General features: G+C 42.1%; 1 protein-coding gene across 1 annotated transcript in view; it reads left to right on the top strand.

The window, feature by feature from the left end:
* tgo (Aryl hydrocarbon receptor nuclear translocator homolog tgo) overlaps positions 1-21,074 on the top strand; it is a 31,700-nt gene that overhangs the window by 8,558 nt on the left and 2,068 nt on the right. Inside the window, exons 2-11 of the mRNA XM_012364020.2 lie at positions 4,861-4,941; positions 13,411-13,571; positions 17,816-18,133; positions 18,389-18,592; positions 19,610-19,795; positions 19,938-20,096; positions 20,174-20,324; positions 20,417-20,574; positions 20,651-20,829; positions 20,914-21,058. Of these exons, the coding sequence (XP_012219443.1) occupies positions 4,861-4,941; positions 13,411-13,571; positions 17,816-18,133; positions 18,389-18,592; positions 19,610-19,795; positions 19,938-20,096; positions 20,174-20,324; positions 20,417-20,574; positions 20,651-20,829; positions 20,914-21,058 (1,742 nt within the window). The remainder of the gene's footprint in view (positions 1-4,860; positions 4,942-13,410; positions 13,572-17,815; positions 18,134-18,388; positions 18,593-19,609; positions 19,796-19,937; positions 20,097-20,173; positions 20,325-20,416; positions 20,575-20,650; positions 20,830-20,913; positions 21,059-21,074) is intronic.

Here is a 21,074-nt window from a genome sequence, read left to right as displayed (position 1 = left end):
TTAAGGGGAAAGAGCGTGGCCATTGGCGGGCCTCGCGTACGGCCGCCACAACGAGGGGCGGTCCATCGTTCTTCGACTCTGCGACTCTTATCCGTTCTCCAGCGACCTTATTGGTCACCACCTCCTCGATCGCTCCTGCCGACCCTCGTCGCCGCCGGTCGCAGCGACGATTTTCCACGCTCGCGATCGATCGGGACGCATCACACTGTCGCATCGCCGTGATTTTCGCCTTTCTTCTTTCCCTACTTTTTTTTCGCTTCTTGAAATTGCCCGGAAATCCTTCCCCTTCGATTCGGAACTTAGCAGATTTATCAGGCGAAAAACGAAATTTTGTTTCGTATATTTTGTTCTTATTGATATTCGTTTATGATTATTTGAAATTGGGAGAAATGACGCGAATGAATTTGTTTGCGAATTGATCGAGCAGTTTTTTAAAAGTTTTGAATTTTTGTTTAAAATTATTTGAAGTTGAATATTATTTTATGTCTGAATATGTTTTATTCAATACTACTCTGCTATGGAGTATCTTTGAGGAGTACTTGACTGTATGTCCTGGCGCCGTGCTGGAAGAGTAGTTGTAACACGTGGACTTTAAAGAACATAAATGTAAATGGAGGACGATCGCGGACGGTTAGGGGGAAACGGGGAGGTCAAGTCGTGACTCTGGCGCCGTGCGGAAAAATGCAAAAAAAGTGCCACCGTAAACTGGACAGCGTCATACGAGATCCTCTTCTTTCTCTTTTTCACAGGGATATCACCTTTCTTTTTTTCTAGCTGACTCTAAACTCTCTTAAGGGGCCACAACGGTAACGACAGAACTCGAAAACACATGCATCCGATGATACAAAATTATAATGAATTGTTCAACCTTTTTCGCATAATGGAATATTTGTAAATAAATAAGAAATTTTTATTTAAAACTTTTAATAAAATTTTTAGTTAACAAAATATTAATAAGTTAGCAATAAAAAAATCGGCAGAAAGTTTGCTTTTTTAGTAACAACGACAGTATTATTAATCAGTAATAATTCTTATGATTTTGTAGATAAATAAATCTTGATTCAAACTATCTTATCTTCACTATTTATTCAGAAATTCCATAAATGCGCGTGTTACTATTATCTTATACGATTAAATATCAGATCTTGCCTCTATCACTGTCAGATGATTATATCTAGCCACACACGAAAAGCCGTACAATTTCGTATTAAATGTGCGTGTGCCTAATTATCAGCACACGCACACTCAAGAAAAGTTAGTGGCACCTATGTTTTATTATGACGAACAGCCCGAAAGTTCGCTAGCTATCGTGTCGCCCGCCCGGCGAAATTATTATCCCATTATACCTAAACGGAAACGGATCGTGCACCGTGCATCAGGCTGTCTCGTACGACGGTTCGTTATTCCCGCAACGTGGTTGCACCAAAAGACATGACAGTTTACGACGGTATCTCGATAGCGGAGATAATGATCGGCGCGTATCTACGTATCGGCGCTTTTGTTCCCACGGTTTTCGCGACGTATACAAATTATCGGGCGTTTCAGAGCGCATACGCGAAGAAATAGAGCGGGGGCTGGCTTGACCCCCTTCTTCCCCCCTGATCGCGTTACGGAGTCTACTTATAATGCGCACGGAGAGTACAAAACAAGAGAGAGAAAGAGAGAGCAACCCTTTCACTGTAACAGTGTAGCGCGCCTGTCCGGTCCTTCAATCGGCGCCGCCGAAATTCCGGACTGCCCAAATCGCTCTGTGTCAGAGGTCAAACTACCGTAATGGCAGAGCGGCCTCGAAATCGCATATCTTGTCTCAGATTTGCGTCCAATTTCAGGAGCGCATTCCCCGACGAATGTAGACCCATATTTTTTAGCAACCTTTAAATCTTCCGAAGATTTACTGAAAGGAAGATTCAATCAGAATTAATGAAAAATAGTGATTTCAGTATTTATTTGTCATCTTGATTCAATAAAATTGTTTTATTGTAAATATAAATATAAAATAATTCTACAATTATATTTTATTTGAAAATAAATTAAATTCTAATTTAAAGTAAAAAATTGTTGCGCCAAAATGTGCTCTTATTGTACTTGCAAGTATAGCATAATACTTTGTGTATTTTTATTGTAGAAATGTTTTCGATGAATTTTGCAGTTACAGGAATAGAGAAAAGCGCAGACATTATTAGTAAAATTCTTTTGATTGAGTGTCACTTTTTGTAATAAGAGAAAACGATTGATGGAACTTTCTTATCAACAATCAGCAATATATAATACTTATTTGTGTAGTTAATATTATGAAAATAATATCAGGAAAATAATCTTGGAATTTTCAAATGGATGGGAACTTTTTTTATTAATATCTCACGTTAATGTAGCCATGAAACTATGACATTTAATTATAATAAATTAATACCTGCGCTACACCCTACAGTACAAGGATATATGTCGAATATTCGTATATTATAGAATTAATGTCTGACAATTTAATAGCCACGACAGTCTGTAAAGGTTAAATAAAGAATGCAACCTTGTGTTCATGATAATGCAAATTGTTTCAACGAATTATAATCTTTTTTTCTCACATTTTCTTAGATTGTAATTATTTTTTCCGCGATATCGTGTGTATAGATTAGGTATTAAATGACTAGTCTTCACGTTTGCCATAAATAAATCTTGAAGCGAATAGAGCCACTAAGCTTACTGCACGAGGTTTCTATTTGCGAAACGCCTATTAAGTCGACGTAATACTGCGTTGCGCATCATTATGCGCTTCATACATCTCCCTGTCACACATTTATCTCTCTCTCGCCTTCGGCTGCCTTTTTGCCCGTAATTTTCACTTTATCGTCGGTCTATCTCGACGACATATCTCGGACACTTTCCTCGGCCCGGATGAACAAAGGTCACAATTTGCGTCTCCATTTTCTTCATGTATCATTCATAAAATATATAATAAGGATCAAATTAAATGAGCATCATATTTCTATGAAACGATTAAGCATGTTTCATTCAAGAGACACAAATTATCAAATATGAATATAATTAACGGAACAAACGGACTGATATTTTGAGTGTAACAGTCAGAATTCCTCACTCATGTTGAACATTTACTGTCTCAGTTTGCATTCGACCATTTTATTTCTTTTCCCAAAACTTCTAGCGTAGTTCGAGTCTTCTCGCGTCGCCGCGAAGTCTTCTTCCCGACGTCGTCGACTTCATCGCTTGCGAGGCACGCATACGCGTCCGTTAAGTCGACGTAATACCGCGGGGCGCATCATTATGTACTCCATAAGTCTCCGTAGCTTCCCCCTCCCCTCCCCCCTTCTCTCCGTGCCCTTTCTTCTCTTCTCCTCTCCCGCTCTCTCGCGAGAAGGAAGAGGAGCAGGAAAAAAGGAACGCGCGGAGAACGTGGGGACGAAGGGAGCCGAGAAGGTTCCCGCGCAGGAAGACGACGGAGAGGAGAACGAAGAGAGAGGGAGGGGGCCTCGTTCACCCCCCTCGCTCGCGATACCCGGATACACTCGTTGCCGGGCCCTACACCACCCCCACCTCGGGTCCGTCAGGTCCTACAGGCCTCACACGGGGCGAGGGAACGGAAAAGGGGGGGGGGTGGGGGACGAGAGGCTGTGTACGCCGTCTCCTCGACGCGACGTTCACCGGCGAGCGAACCTCGCGGAGGGGCACGAGAGGTGGCACGGGCAGGATAGGACGAAGAAGAGGAACGGCGGGGCGGAGGGAGTGCTCCGTAAGTAAGGGGGTCTCGCTTTTTCGCTCAGGGTCAGAATCGTACATCACCCGCGCGAGCGAGCGCTGTGCAATATAGACTGACGATCGGTCGGATTTCTGCGCGCGAGCGCGAATCCAATGCTCTCGCAATGAGAGCATAATTTTCTATCGCCCTTAATGCCGCGGAGGATGGTATATATACGCTTTTCTACGCCGGTAATGAGACGATCGGTGACGGATTTACGGCGCTATCCTCTTCGCATCTTTCTCCCATCCTTCGCCGATAACGACTCCTAAACGCTTAGACTACTACGGTGAATTCAGTGCAATCGATCGATATCTAGATACGCCTCGTTTAAGCTTTTTTTTTTTAGAGTTAATAATACAATCCGATAAATAATGGACGTCATATTTTTATCATAAAACTTATAATTGAGGATCTTGGGCAGAGATATCTATAATTTTTTATATAACACGATGTACAGAATAATGCAATTGACTCTGCGAAAAATTGGGTCGAATATTATAATATGCGAATAATGTTCGAGCGGAAAAGTTGGCCGCTATCGGAATGAATGGGATGGCGAGGGGCGCGAATATCATGTACGAGAAACTCTTGTCGCCACTTACTGTTACGGCGCTCCAGATTTGGGGGGAAGCCGGCGGCAATCCTGCGGTGACCAATTTTGGACCGTACGGTCACGTTTGGTAGTCCGGAAACGATTACACTTTACGTATCGGTGACGCGACGCACGTGGAATTTCTATTATTTGTTCCTTTCGGGTGCTGAACTCGCCTATTCACAACCGTTTATCCTTAACGAGTTGGTATATTTTTTTATTTGCGATTTACTTAATTCACAAAACCTGTGATTAATTAATCTTACGAAGCTACGTTAGAACTCTTTCATCGATAAATTAAATTGAGAAATAATAGTTGATTTACCGTTAAACAAAAATCTTAAAATTGTACTCTAAAGTACTAATAATACATCAAATAAATAAATAAAAAATAGTTAATTGTATAATAACGTATTGATGAAAATATTGAACGATTTTAACGTTGTAATATTCAGTGAATAGATTTGTGATTGCGCGGACTGATTTAATTAATTGTTATTTCTGCTTTATTTCGCAGATCTGACGAGGATGATCCGAGTGGCTGTAAATATAGAAGACTGGACGACGATAACGTGCAGGACAAGGAAAGGTTTGCAAGGTGAGTATCAGGCTTAAGTGAGTATACTTAAAATTTTCTAAAAATTAAAGCTTAATATTTAAGGATCAAAAAACGCGCTTTCGCCGTACTTTAAGTATTTTTAATCCATCTTACGATTTCTCCACCTCGAAGCCAACTAAACCCGATCACGATAGTCAGACATTCACGAAAGTTACCTTCGAGGCGTGGACACTTTTCTTTCTCTCTCTCTCTCTCTCGGCCGTCTTTCTCCGTCGTTATTAATTCGCCTCACGAAACCGCGGCCCAATATGTTTCACCGGTACACCCTGTACATACGCCTTCTTCTCAAGTACGAGAAGGTACATACATACCTACATGATACCGAGCAATGTGAGGAGCCGATAGCGGAATGGGAAGCCCTCGAGGCTGCTCCAGCGTGGGAACATAAGGTACTTATACGCGCGTTGGAGCGCGCGTCCTTCAAGTCCGTGTACAACGAAAGAGACACGGCACTTTGATTCCCTTCCGAGATATTTCGGCTGGCACGGGCATTAAATTCGCCGGACAAAAGCCGGAAAATAATGTACAACGTGAGACGCATAACTTACGTATAAAATATGGCCATACTCTCTGGACGTCACGAATAAAAATCTACTCGTCAAAGTTCCCGAGAAATCTTTATACTGTCGCGTTCGTATAATTATGCAGGATGCATTAAAAGTTGTGTGTTTTTTTTATCAACTGTTGATTGTTTTTTTTTTTTTTCGTGTTTTTCTCAGCACGCAAAAGTTGTACGATGATTTTAAGCTCAGAATCATTTAACGTTGGAAATCAAAGAGTAAAAAATGTATTCAAAAATATTTAATATTATTCTTGGGATTGTTAATATCCAAAGATCACGTTTTACTCTTTCTTATCAGAGTTTATTTATCACGAAATAAAATAAATCTCACCGACGCGTGAATAGCCGATCGATCTCAATTGATTGACTTATCAGTAGGACGAAAGGTAAAAAAAGGGGGTTCGGAGGTTGAACCTACCGCGTGTAACATTGATCGGTCGTGACTCAGCCCCCTGCTTTGTGTAACGTGACTGTGTATGGCGTTACGTCTCTATTAAGTGCCAGGCCCACGGTGCTCTCCTACCTGGTATAATCATGGTGTAAAACTGATCATAGAACGTACGAAAGACAAGCATTATCGCGATTTCGTGCAATTATAGCCGTGCCAAACGTAGCATTTGCATTGATCGTACAAATTCTCGCGCATTGTTCTGTTATTCGCAAATACACTTAATTAGAGTTGAGCAGTGAGAAAAATAATGATGTGGCGAGATAGAAAGAAATAAAATTATTCTTAATTCGGCCGTGTTCTTCATATTTGAAAATCACAATTAAATCATTTCTCTCGCTTGTGAAAAAATGCAAGGTAATACAGAAATATTATCTAGAAATGCGGCTCGTCGATCTTTAACACGCCATGTAAATTTCGCATTTATATTCTCCAATGCGCACGTATATTTTCTTCATCGTGCGCTACTTGAAGCTACTTCGTGCCAAGATGCAATAAAATTACATCCCTCTTTTTGTCTTTCTGCAAGTGGGATGCAATCATCTTTTGTTTCACGGAACGAGATTAGAATGCACACATCTCCCTGCGACGATTTTTGCAGGCCGCGCGCTTCTAGCTTATACATATATCTGCAAAATAGTACGGAATTGCTCGCGCGCGTTCCTCACGTTGCCCGATCTGGCTGTTTGTCCATAGCGGAGGATTTACCAGGAATTTCTCACACCTCTTTAACTTCGCGCACGCGAGAAGGAAATCTCATAGTCCGCGCTGATTTATTCTATACTATATTTGCATTGTGTGTTTATCGCACGATTAATTACGACATTACGTAATTAAAAAATGCACACTCAAGATACAATTCTACACGGTTGTAAAGGTTGTTTCCTCAAAAAAGACACTCCGTTTTTTTTTTGTCATATCCATATTAACTTGCCGATAAAATATTAGTTATTCTCGAATATCCCATTTGAATCCAAGGCCTCTCGCTTCAAACAAATCGATTGTCTCGTGAAAAAAGATGCCCCGCGACTTTTGTTAGCCAATCTGAAGACCGACTGTCGATCCGCCGTAATAGCAGTAACGATATCTTATCCATGGTCTCTCATCGCGTGCCGCCACGGGTGGATCCTTGGCGGTTCACCTGCAATTCCGTATCCGCACTGTCGTTTCGCAGGTATACACGGTGCCGCAAAAAAATACGCGGACTCCGCAAAGACGGACCGGCAACACTCTGATGTCGCGCGCTCTTTCTCTCTCCTTTCCTCCCTTTCTCGTATTATCTTTCTCCCTTTCTCTCGCCCCTCTCGGCCCTCTCTCTCTTTCTCTCTCTCTCGGGAGAACCTCACTTTTAAGTTAATAACGCAATTACTGCCTTCTGCCGCAAGACGCGCAGCTCTTCTTGCCGCCCAACCGTCCCTTCTCTCTCGCTCTCTCCCTCGTTTTCCTTCCTTTCCCGCCTGCCATCTCGGGTTTCACCGTCTTTCGTATCAAACGCATTTTCTCGACATTAATACCGGCACTTTTGGCGTCACGATAAATGCCAAATAATATTATTGTCGTACGCCGAAAGTTGCTCAGAATGAAAACAGCCATCTCGTTCATTCTCTTCTTACTTCGTCGCACTTTTTATTCTCATTTTCGCAATTAATCCTTCAATCATAGCTTCTCGAATACGTTGCATTAATTCCGTTTGGAAACTTTTTCCGCGATACAATTTTTATCAATTAAACAAGATCTGGTATAAACTGCGCACCTTAAAAAAATGTGCTTTTCCTTAATGTACCTTTTTTAACGGAAGAGAAAACGAGTTCAATTCTAAAATAGAAATTGCTATAGAGTGAATCGTTTCCTAGCGTGTTTCTTTCTAAATAAGACGAAAATTAAATAATACGTTAGAGAGTTAATTGAGGGGAAAAAGTGTGTGTGTACCGGCGTGTGCTAATCGCGGAAAAATCTGTGAAATCGCGTAATAGCGATTTCTTCACCTAATTTCCTCACGTTTCGCGCCTAGCACGCATCGACGAATGTTAACGACGCACACGCTGGATTCGTCGAGCGTTACTCTTAAATCATTTCCAAACGAAGACGTTATAATCGCGCGCGTAAAACGGCAGCGCGTCGGGCCATAAATTTCCGCGCAACGTATTTACTGCCGCGAACGAGTAATCGCAAAAGCGTAACGTTCATCGGACACAGGCGTTATAAATGACGATCACGCTCAAATTTATTGCGGTACTATATTGTCACAAATCTTTTCCGACCGTCTCGCCATATTTCCTATTTACTTTCCGTTCACTGTACTTCTAATTGACAGAGTTATTGTCAGAAAATCATTAAAGTCCGTTTTAAAATATTACATAATATCGGTGTGAATTTGTATTGAAATTTTTAACGTAATAATTGAAATATGGATTTAATTTTTTATTTTTTTCGCCTGTAACTCAATGCAGCTAACTACATATTTTCATATAAAGGCGTAATATATAGCCATATTTCCTCCGAACGTGCATCCATCAATCCTAATTTCGCTTAAACAACGCGTGTAATCTTCTATAGAAGTAATCTCCGTCAAAATCATCAAATATATTAGCGAAGAAATCTCGCGAGAAAGAGAGAAGCCAAAGTTTCTTCCGTAAAACGGTAATCAAATGTGGCGAACGATCATACTGCCGAGTCTTCGCAGTTGGGAAAAGTTTGCGGAGGGTTGTTACTCGCAGAAGTCATCGTAAGGAATCTCTAAGCGGGAGGGAAAGATTATCTTGCGCCGAAGTGAAAAGCACGTGCCTTAAACGCCGTATAAGGAAAGCGAGCGGTGTCTCGCTATAGAGAGCGCATGACGCAGATCGTCGCGCAGATTGCTCTTATAGACCAATTAATTAAAAGGTTCCTTCTCTGGCGTAATAAGTTGCAGAGCGGTGAACGCACGGGGAAATTAATACTAGAACGCTAATGAGGATTATTGGGCGTTCCCTCGCTCTTTGCTAACATAACTGTAGTAATTAAAGTTTATTAAGCTTTATTTTGCATTGCATAATATGTGGGACAGATTGCATCATCGAATCAGTCAGTTCACGTATTATATATTTAAAATATAAGACCGCGCGTAAAATTCTGTATAAAACATCCAATTAAACTTCCGAATGTGAATCGAAAAAAGAATAGCAAATAAGATGGAAATGCGAAATAAGGAAGTTTATATTATTATTAAAGTTTACTCTTAAAATAATGTAGGTCGTAAAGTCTCCGTGAAGCTGGTATCTTATTTAAAAAGGATAATAGTTTTATCAACAATTTTACTTGCATTTGTACAATTTTTGGTTCGCAAAAAGAGTTTCATTGATCTGACTGAAAAAATGACATCCACAAAATACGAGATATCAGTAAAACTTTCGATTTTGAAAAATGAAATACCAGCTTCGCAGAAAGACGTCGTAGACAAGTCATCCAATTTGCTATTCGCCTCTTCGTTTCAGTAATCAAGACAGTACGAACACACACGGATAACTTACATCCATTTATTATACTCACATTCCTCTATCGCTTTCATACAAGGGCGTAGCGAATGTGTTATTTACTCGCCAATCCTTAATTTCATGCACATCGATGCGGCCGCGTGCATTCGCGAGATAGCGAATTGTAACGATAAATTGTACGATTGAATAACGGCGATCTGTGTACAACTTTGTTTTGCAAATCCATAAATTCATGCGTATAAGCCGTCGGAAATATCGAATATGCGGCAAGGGAGTGTCTCTAGAATATCCCGCAAACAAATGTGATAAATTACATAATGAATTACACTATAAAGCGTTGTATAACGACGATTCGATATCTCGCTAAGGCCGAAGGTGAAGCATATCGGCGATGTTCGACGATGTCGAAAGCATCGGAGAGTATCGAGAGCAAACTATCTCTCGCAACATCGTAAGCATCCCTAAATGCGGAGCGATTCGATGATAACTCGCTCTCTTCGCGATCGCCTTCTCTTCGTACATTGGAATACTTTTTCTCTCTCATGGGACCTCGCTGTGTGTATTTCTGAACTAATACTAGATCACTGCGATACAGAAAGCCGTGTACAGGGTGTTCAGGCACTACTCGATGATCTTGATTTGTTCTCTGATAATTGAAAAAAAGTTGTTTTTACAAAACCATGAATTCGTTGACATTTTAAGATTGATAATTATACGAAAATTTTAGACTGTATTGAAAGAGTTGGAAAATCTGAAAATTAAAACAACTAGGAATTCAACGTTCTAAGAAATCCACAAATTAATTATATGATTTTCAATATTGTAATTCAATATTGTAATTGATTTTCAATATTTTAAATATTGGATATCTATTTTTTACTTGCGCTATTAATTAGCAAACATTTCACAGAATTATGTTCGCGTTTATCACTCTATAAATCACCAGTATGTTTCGATAATTTTCTTATTGCTATCGCCTTTTACTGTTGATTAATTAACGCGGATGGCAAATAAATCGTGCGAGACGTCACAACGTTAGATTCCGTCTTATCTTACAGTTTTAAGTTTCTCGCGCGAGACGTGCACGCATCGTATTTTACGCTTAAAACGGAGTCACGGCGAATAAAGGGATCTATTACCTCAGCCTTCAACTAGTATTCTCTTTTTCAAGTAACGTGACCGGTGTCACGGGGTCAGCGTTGAACTCCGGCCTAGAGGTCAGGCACTTTTACGGTGTCGTCCACTACAGCATCCGACGACCCCTGTGTATCAAATAGCGTGGTAAACGTGGTGTCTTGGTTCATTGTGGATCAACGTCGGTGCAAATAATCAATGTTGCCGATTAAAAACCACTATAGTACTTCCGTATCGCCGTTTTCTATACCTAAAAACAGAAAACAATATAGTTTATAACATTTTAGTCAACTCTGTGTTGAATAAATTTTTTTTACAACTCTACGTACAAGTAATTTTATTAGAAAATTACGTATGTAGCTAAAATATAACGTTTAGCAAACTTATCAAATAGATGCAGTTACATTAATAGTTTCTGAAAATTTAAATTTTTTATTAAACATAAATTCCGTGGTTTTTTATGAACACGTGTGAAAAACAGAGTTCTAACGAAGGATGCAATTTTTAATCAAAAGAAGTTATTATATACATAAAAAAATTCTATAAGGCAATCATGCGCGAGATAAAAATAACATGTAACAAAACGTAGCAAAAGTGTTGACATATCGCCACTTCCGGGTCGGAGAAGTGGCTCGTAGAAGTGTGCGGGAGTGCCGGGACACCCGGTATACTCCGATACACGGAGCTGGACCCACGGAGCGAGCGGGCAACTTCGGAGCGTCTGACCTCTGACCCAGGAGTTCTCTCTCCGTCCTCCTCTCCACGGATCGCGTTCCTCCATCCCTTCACCCTTCTCTTCTCTCTTCTCTTTTCCTCTCTTGCTCTTGCAATGCCGCGCAGTGCATACTCCGCTTTATACTTGCGCTTTAAGCGCCGTGGCCTCTTTTAAATAGCGGGCCTCTGCCGGAGCCGGGGCCATCCACGACGTCGTCGAGCGTTACAGATCCCCCTTGGTCCGCGGGACGAGATAATAATAATGATAACGACCGCCCGCGCGCGCAGTTCAACGAAAAAAATCGCGCCGAATCGTATAATGAGGGGGATACGAAAGGCGATCGGCATTGACTTGCGTCATGACAATTGCATTTTTTTCTTTGACTCGTTATCGCGCTCCAGAAGTTTCAGATCGTTACGTCATAATGAAACAATGTTTCTCTGCGAAACTCTCTTTCCTTCGAAGTTTACAACAATCTAATGTCTCTATTATTGCTTTAATAACGAGAACATCGATTTCAATTATATCTAGCTGCTTCAAATGAATCGGAAAGCACGAGTGCGCACTTTCAAATTGCACAATTCGGTATTTGCTTCTAATTATAATGCATTAGATTGGGAATTAACTTTCGGATATATTCAGGCGCGATACAGCGACACGTTTCCTGTACATTGCGGCCACACAGACGACAGTCACATCGAATGGATCAATTTTATTTTTCAATATTTCATATCGCGGCCATCCAGTCGCAGCGAGTAGACACTGAAAAAAAAAACGTTAGCAAACCAATCAGCATATCGATATCCAATTTTAATCTCGCACCCTGTATATCCGGGTAGGATATCGATGTTACAGTCTGGGCGTGAAACTACCCATTTCACGGACTCAACAAATTTTTCATTATTTTGTGAACCGATCTCTTTCCTTATCCATTTCAAAACGGAGAAATTCGTTCGGGAAATAGACAGCGATTAAATCTCAACTCAATAAAGAACTAGCCAGAGTCGAGACAGTAATTTTATAAAAAAAAAAACTCACAATGATTGTACCAAATAAATATAATGGTTATAAGAAAAACGACTAAAAGCAATTCACAATTTCTTTTCTTCGAGAAATTTGAGAGAGAAAAATAGAGGAGAATACAAAGTGAAATATAAAATCCATTCTTGCTTCTGCAAATACTTATTTTGTATTATTAATTAGACACATTGGATCGCATTACGGAATAAGACATAAGGTAACCGATTATGAACTAGATCGCGGAGGCGGTTCGGCTCACGAACTTGACTTGGCGAAATGAGCGGCTTCGCTGCATTCTCGGATGCATAGCGTCCATAAGAAATTAACCGCCGCTTGATTTGCGCATCGAGGGGAGGGGATCCGGCTTATATGTTGCGTGCGGATCCGCGTGCGGGTGCCTGCCTTCGCAAAGTTTCCTGGAAAATTGTCGCGAATTAAATGCCATTAAATTTACGATTTGCGCGCTGACGATTACGCAGCTCGCCGTCGAAGTAAAGGGAGACGTGCCTGGCCGTTACCCGCGGCGGTTACCCTCTGGTAGCGTAATAACAGGGGAGGCCTCAAATTGTGGTCTCGCCCCGATATCCTCCCTCAGCTAGATGGACTACTCGAGAATTTATCGGCCGAATCAATCATGGCGCTACGACGATGTCCGTAACCGAGTTAATTTTAGTTGGAGCGCACTTTATGCGAAGTTCTAATTGAGGCACGCTAGCGAACTGATTCGAAAGCTCAGCGTAATTGCTAATGAAATATCACGATTCATTCCTTCGCGTGAAATTCATCTACTGACAATTATTTAACTAAAATGTGGTGATTAATTGCAGATTTATCTTACGTGACGAGAGAGGTCGGCGATTGCACAAACGTAAGAAGCGCGACTTATAACTACGGTAAATGGAATACCGTATTGCGAACATTACTTCCCGCGACTCTAGCAGTCTCTCGCGTAGACCGCGCAAGAAACTCTTGTCTCACTCGTGCTGGGTTCCGCGTTGGCTTCGTTGTTCGCGCTGTTTTTAGCCGCGGGTTGGAGAAACCGCACACCGGTTCCTCGAACTATGCAATTACCTTGGTTTTGTCTTGCGACTTACAGTAGAGAGAATCATTGCGAGATAGAGCGGCGGCGGCGGAACAAGATGACCGCCTACATCACCGAGCTCTCCGACATGGTGCCGACCTGTTCAGCCCTGGCCCGGAAACCCGACAAGCTTACGATCTTGAGGATGGCGGTGGCGCACATGAAAGCTCTCAGAGGTGAGTAGCCCTTCTTGAATTTTGTAGAGAGTTAATTACACTCAAAAAAATATTTCGCTGATGTAGCTAGATTTCTAGATATTGCAACAAGAATGTATCGCTATTTTTCGTATCTGTGAAAACATTGTTTGTCACATATAGAATTTATAGCAGTAATGTTCTAGCAATAGCTTCTGAAAAATTTAGGTACCATTGCTAAATGTTATTTATTGCATGATCTAACACGTGATTGATCTTATATAGATAGGCGCTTTAGAGAAACTTTCTTTTTAAAGTTCACAAACAATACAAATATATATTCTGTTTCTGTCATCTAAACTGATTAAGTAATTACATATGCAATATCACAACAGTTACTAATCATTTATCTGTTTTAGTTAATTTTTTACACCTAGAAAATTTTAGCTATTATTGCAAGATCATTTTTTTGAGTGTACGATACAATCCGTTTGCTCGTTGTTCCTTCGGAAACTTCACGCTTTCCGACGAGTTCAAAGAATCTCTAATTAAGTCTTTTCAATAAGACTAATTTATTTCGTCTTTTAAGAAATCTCAAATTCAACGACTCGATTCATTTGCTGAATTTCTTTCTCGGATAACTTTAAGTGGACTTTATTTTGGCAGAATTTTATTCAAAGATTTTCTAAAGCGTTTAACGTCCATTATTGAGAACAAAATTGGGATAATTGAATGATTATATAAAGGAAAAATCGATGTCGAGTTTAAAAAAAAATTAGTCGCAAACGTTGATACGCTGAAAAGTTATGATATGATATGATAGGGATATGATAAAAAATTTTGGTGTGGAAATGCCGTGAAAAATACGACGGCAAGACGTTGAAGAGCCACCCGATTATTCGTAGAAAACTTCTTTGGCGAGTCTTTCATAGAGAGATGAAAAAATCTCGAACATCGATAACTTACGAGCCACTCATAAGAGCCATAAGCCACTTGAATTTAAGTCTTGAGTGCACGAACTTACATGCGCCACAAAGTTGGCGAATGCCGGCGAAAAGTTTCTCTACCTTTTTCTTTTTCTTCTAATAGATTATTCTTCCGTCATATTTTCCCGAGTTCAACTTCGCTTAACTGGCGTATAGATTTATTTTTCAATAATAATAAATAACTACTTTATATTTTATGAGTTTTTTTATTATCTATTTTTATTCAGTTATATTTTTTTGGTAATATTTTATTTACAATCCCACTTTCTTTGGGCGCGATAAATTTTTGCCTCCCTCCTTCGCTCGATCATTCCCTCGAATGCTATCGATAAGGAGCGATACAGTTTTCGACTCGGGACGTGACGATTAAGTTGCAGCGATGTTTGAGTTATCCGGCACGAGCGGCGCAATAACTTGGGCGCAACGCGAGATCTCGGAGCCTTAACATGAAGGCGATTAAATTACGACCGTAGTCGAGCCGTCGTACGTTACTTCACGTTACCTGCGACTATTGATTACGCGAAAATACTCGGCCGAGAGTCCCCGTGGGTCGATGCGCGAGAACGCGGCAAGATTTCCGTCTCGACAGAGGCGAGAATTTACGAGCGCTTTTAGGATACTTACACCGCCGGCAGTCGCGCGACTTCCTTGTTGGGTCGAAGGCGAAACAGATCGATATCGCACGAAGACGTTTCGCAAGATTCGCGTCGCTCTTCGAGCACCTGCAGCTATTAGGCTTATGTATCTCTTTGGTCTCTAATCTGTTAAGAGAACCATAATTTTAATATATAAGAATATTAATTTTTTATAGAAATTTCTAGGAAAAGTGCTTAATTAGTATAATATCATTCTACGAATAATAAAATTTTTATTAAAAAAATTAGAATAAATTAAAAACTAAAACTTGGAATAATTTTTGAACGCGCCGAAAGAAGGAAATTAATGTCGCAGTTTTATCAAAAATCGTAAAGAGTTTAAAAAAAGAAATTTAAATATTTTTGCACGCGAGGCGGAAAAATTATGAAGAAAGGCGACGACGGTTGAAATTTGCGGGACGGAATCGCAAATTCAGGGGAACATTCGTACGACTGATTAACGGAGAGATTCGACCGGACGAAAGGGGGGTAAAAGCGCGGGGGGGAGGGGGGAAGCGAGGGGGATGCGCCGGAACGAGCGTAATGTCGCGGCGGGTTTCGAGAGCCGGTGGCTGGTCATATCGAATGCAGTGGGCGCGATATATGCTTCCGGTGCAGCACGATGGGCGGAGTTGTGCGTCGCGTTCGTCGGCGGCTGTCCCTTTGGTAGTTCTGCCGGATACCTACCTATCTACCTGAGCCCGAGCGAGCCTGCGGCCGATGGACGCGTGCTGCGTATTGTGCGTGAGCGTGTATATGCGTGCGCCAGTCTCTACCGTGATTCCACCTAGGTATTGGTGGTGCGTCGCGTTGTTTATAGCCGCTTCTCCTCTTTCCCGACGACGAGAGCCGCTGCATACAAATCGCTCTCTCGTTCGTCGGAGGAGAGGAGGATCTTTCTCTCTCTCTTTCTCTCTTTCTCTCTTTCTTTCTCTCTCGCTCTCGCTCTCTCGTCTCTCACCTGCGGAGAGAGAGAGAAAGAGAGGACGCGCTCGTTTACGCGCGCGAATACCCCGTGCGTGCGCTATGTGGAAGAGTATTATGCGGTCGCAACGAGACGTACGTACGCCAGTAGCCGAGTGCACCGGCGGATTTTTTACGACCCCGGAACGCCGGCGATAAAAATTGCTAGGAGGCTGAAGAACCGTACGGCGAACGTCGATAGGAGAAACGACGCCGTTCTGTCGCGAGAACGACGGTATTTTTTTTATGTCCGCGCGCGGTGCCGGCGCGCGATCTCCCGCCGATGCTCAGACTCGATAAGGAATAGTTTCAGTCATCGGTGTTGAATGCGCAAAGGCGACGCTTCCCGCGCCGTAATGAACGCGCTGAGAAACCAGGAAATTGCCGTTTCGCTATAAGCGCCAAAATTAGCACTCCACTCGATGACGTTGTATAGCTTCGATAGCGAAGGCATTTACGGCGGGAATCTTCCGTTGCCACCAAGTCAAGCGTTGCTAGATCGTAGTGCGTTAGAATGCATAGGAATGGCAATTAAACGACTAGCGTGCGTGCTGTATTGCATACTAAAAATTTAGAACGCATCAAATGGTATATGTATCGATTCGAGCGTCGATTCGATCCGAGCTTATTATTTGTCACACAAATATTCGCGCTTATCGAGGGAAAAAATTCACTCGAATTTTAGATATTCTTTTGATTATGCATTTGGAGACATTTTATGGAGACATTTAAGAGACATTTATATATCGTCTGAATGATTTTTGGCTTCTAGAAATTTGCACATGATGATATTTAAGCACTTAAAATTGTTAACAGACATCGCGATAGAGATGAATCGCGAAAGAGCTAATATTTTTAACTTATAATATCGCCGGTAATCATCGTGAGCGCTATATCTACACACCGGTTCTCCCGGCGGAAGGCGCTGAAACCACAGCGGTAATGTTCGACCGGTGGACGTATACCACGTGGAAAGTAATGGTAACGAAGGTCACCAAGGGTCTTCCATAGATCTTGTTTGGAAGTCGTTAAAGTACCTCTTCCCGGAATTTCTCCGTATATCGGAGTAAAGATCGCATCGCAGTGCGAGAGAGTCGCTCTTTCTCTGCCTCTCTTTCTCTTTTCTCTCTCTCTCTCTCTTTCTCTCTCTTTCTCTTTCTTTCTCTCTCTCTTAGGATCCGCCGTCCGCTTTGCAATTCCGATCTTGCACCTCGATAGTTACCTCCGCTGGCGAGGTGCCCCGTCCTCATTTTTGGTACCACAGCACTCGGCACCGCGCCGCAGTCTTCGCGTCTTTCCGGAGGTCAACTTCGGAAGACGACTAGCTTCGCTGTCGAGAGACGTTATTCGATTTCAATATTCGATAGGAACACGACTTGCTTAGAAATTCGCGGAGTGCACTCCACGAGTTTGGATCGCGCTGCAAAAGTCGTCTTTCTTGCCGAACGTAGCGTCGAATATTTCCCTTCAAAATGTTCGTCTGACAATTTGAAGATCTTTTTGCTAAATCTAATTGTTTAGATGAACGTATGTTTCGAAGGAGTCGCTGCTGGATGCAGAATTAAAAATGGGACAAATGTTGGCAATAAATCGTTGTGATGTTATAATAAATTTGATTCGAATATATATTTATTGTGTTTTGTAAACTCTGCCATTTCATTTCTTATCGAACGTTATCAGAGCGAAATGGAATGTGTTGCAGGTACCGGAAATACTGCTACAGACAACGCATACAAGCCGTCCTTCCTCACGGATCAAGAGTTGAAACACTTAATCCTGGAGGCGGCCGACGGCTTCTTGTTTGTCGTTAGTTGCGACACTGGCAGGATTATCTACGTATCCGACTCGGTAGCGCCGGTGTTGAACTACACGCAGAGCGACTGGTACGGCACCAGCCTCTATACGCAGGTGCATCCTGACGATACCGAAAAAGTGCGGGAGCAGCTTAGCGCAGCAGAGCCGCAGCACGGCGGTCGAGTGTTGGACCTGAAGACCGGAACGGTGAAGAAAGAAGGTCAATGTAAGTGAGAGAAATAAATTATTCGATCGCACATTCCGTTGCTCCCGCGAAGCAAAAATTTATTCAAAGCTTTTGCTTATCGGCAAAATAAATTATTTCCCGCGCAACTTGCGGGAATTATTTGTTTCGCGCTTCCTCGGCTCTCAGCGTTCCAATTTAAAACAGTCGTTCAAGATCAATTCGCTGTCGCAAGTTAACTTTCGCGGAACGTAAGCGCTCGGACAGATAGAGATTCACGGCGTTTTTTTCTTGCAGCTTCGATGCGGCTGTGCATGGGCTCGAGAAGAGGCTTCATATGCCGCATGAAAGTCGGCAATCTGCAAACCACGGGCGACATGGCAGCGGCCCACGGCTTGCATCGTATGAAGCAGAGGAACTCTCTGGGCCCGCCTGCGCGAGACGGCCAGAACTACGCGGTGGTGCATTGCACCGGTTACATCAAGAACTGGCCACCCACCGGTGAGTTTCGTACAGGTTCTAATCTCTGATTGTGAATCGGGAGAACCGCACACAAGACCGTACATCGACGACATGTCCGCCACCACCACGATCACCGGTCGGTAACGGTCTTCGGGCGCGACACAGGCCCCCCTTGCTTTCTATTTTAAAGCGGGGGAGACGTCGCGCCCGAGGAATACGAACGAATCGTTCCTGGAACGCGTATGCTACATGTTGTACTGTGAATTAGGAAACCGCCTCGAGAATTGTCGCGACTGAATCTTTCGACTCTCTGCGTTTTTTTGATTAAACACACTCTTTCTGTCGCGAGGATTACAGAAATACGATGGTATTCACTGTTGACGGGGGTCGAAAGAACTTTTCAAAAACTACTCCTTCCACATTTCGCTATTCACTTGCACGTTTAAACAATGACACAAATCAATCAGTTTAAAGAATGTATATTATCAGACGCTTTTTTCATATTGTACATTTTTCGGATTGAAATACTTCTCTCCAGAAATAGTCGTTTTGCCGCTGAATGGAGAGTTGTCGCCATTTTCACTCGCTACGAGGTAGCTACCGGTTGTTAATATATTTGTTTAATATTCATAACCACGTGCGCAGCTCTTTTTGTTTTACCAATAGCTTTGTGACAGCCAAGGTTGATTCAATCTTATCGGTTACATTAAAAAAATACTGCGGCTTCTTTCGCGCGCGCATAATACAATAAGAGGAGTAATAAATCGATCTTCTCGCAGTCCTCAAGTTTCAAGGTACACACGCAATATATCAAAATATTCACAGATGAAAAACACATACACGCAATAAGCAGTCAGATGAATAAATGAGAAAACTGTTGAATTTATTTTTCGAGAATTTTCTATTCCGATTTTCATTGAAGTCACGAATTGTTCGCGGTATATTATTGTTTTGTATGTGCATTAGTGAAGTTTTTCATGTTAGCGTGCAAGACATTTTTTTTTTTTAAGCCGATCAACGGGAAATCATGGACTGACTCATGATTTTACGCTGTAGGTGATTTTGTTCCCCCATGTGTACCAGGTGTGGGTCTAGGTGACAGAGGAGGCGTCCAAACTGGTCCAGACGGTGTGGTCACGGATGAAAATGCCTCCACGCATTGCTGCCTTGTCGCCATTGGGCGATTGCAGGTTACTAGCACACCAAATAGTAGCGACTTAGCAGGTTCCAATAGCAATAGTGGTAAGCACATCTGTGTTTTCTTTAACAATTCCATTGCAAAATATTATTCTACAGATTAAAATAAGATTTATCTTAATGTATGAAAAGGAAAAAAAAAATTGGTCATAATTTTTCTCATGAAAACTGTGTGTTTTGTCCGTAGAATTTATATCACGTCACTCTGCGGAAGGTAAATTTACCTTCGTGGACCAAAGAGTCGGTGGAATTTTGGGTTACACCCCATCGGAACTCTTAGGTCATCCTTGCTACGAATTCTTCCATCCGGAAGACTTGACACACATGCGGGAGAGCTTTGAACAAGGTAGTTCACTTTACATCACGTTTTTCCAATTCTTCCATCCATTGCCATTATTCACATTCGCTTTTACCGGTTTTCAGTATTGAAGTTGAAAGGACAGGTCGTATCTGTGATGTACAGATTTCGAGCCAAGAATCGCGAATGGGTGTGGCTGAGGACGTCGGCATTCGCGTTCTTAAATCCGTTTAACGAGGACGTCGAATATATCGTTTGCACAAACACGCACGCAAAGTAAGGATGGAAATTCTATTGCGATCTGAAACTTTTGTTACTCCTCAATTCTTTTCGTTCACACGAAAAACTTTTGCTTGTCTTAATATCAGGTCATTTCATCCAAGTAGCGACGGTCAAACGGAGAGTGAAGCCGTGCCCGCGTATGGACAGCCTGGTCTGGATTATTCCCTTCAGAGACATCCTGCTAGGGACCCGCTGTACTCCGCGCATCATATGATGCAGCATCCGGCAACCGTAGCCACAGCCAGTAAGATCATTACCATGTTCTCTTTGTTACAAGCTGCTGCACAGCCAGACGTGTCGAACACGAACGTAATTTTCAGGTCCGCAACAGCCAAGGCCGTCCAGTACACAGAACGTATATCAGAGCTACGAGACGACACAATCGCCGATAGCTTACGGATCACCTGGTCAACAAAGTGCGTCCTCATCGGTGTTAAGTAGGATTCAGAAGCCGGCTAATACATCACCAACCCCGCAAGCGTGGGCGATTGGAAGACAGGTACAGTCAGATCTTTAATTTTTCTCATTATCTTTGAAAAGTTACAGGAAAAGACTAAAAATTTTGCTACGCCTCTCTCGACAGCAACCTGTGACAGAGGGCTATCAGTACAGTCAATTAAGTCCGTCGAGATCACCGAGCGGACCGACATATACTCAGCTCAGTAGCGGCGCTAGGACACCAGCTACGCAGCAATATCACGCAGTCACAACAGTGCCTAATAATCCTGGTAGGCTACTCGTATA

The sequence above is a fragment of the Linepithema humile genome, chromosome 2 (assembly GCF_040581485.1).
Source record: "Linepithema humile isolate Giens D197 chromosome 2, Lhum_UNIL_v1.0, whole genome shotgun sequence".
In the NCBI taxonomy this organism is placed as follows: domain Eukaryota; kingdom Metazoa; phylum Arthropoda; class Insecta; order Hymenoptera; family Formicidae; genus Linepithema; species Linepithema humile.
The sequence above is the reverse complement of the archived record's forward strand: the minus strand, read 5'-3'. Positions and strand labels throughout refer to the sequence as shown.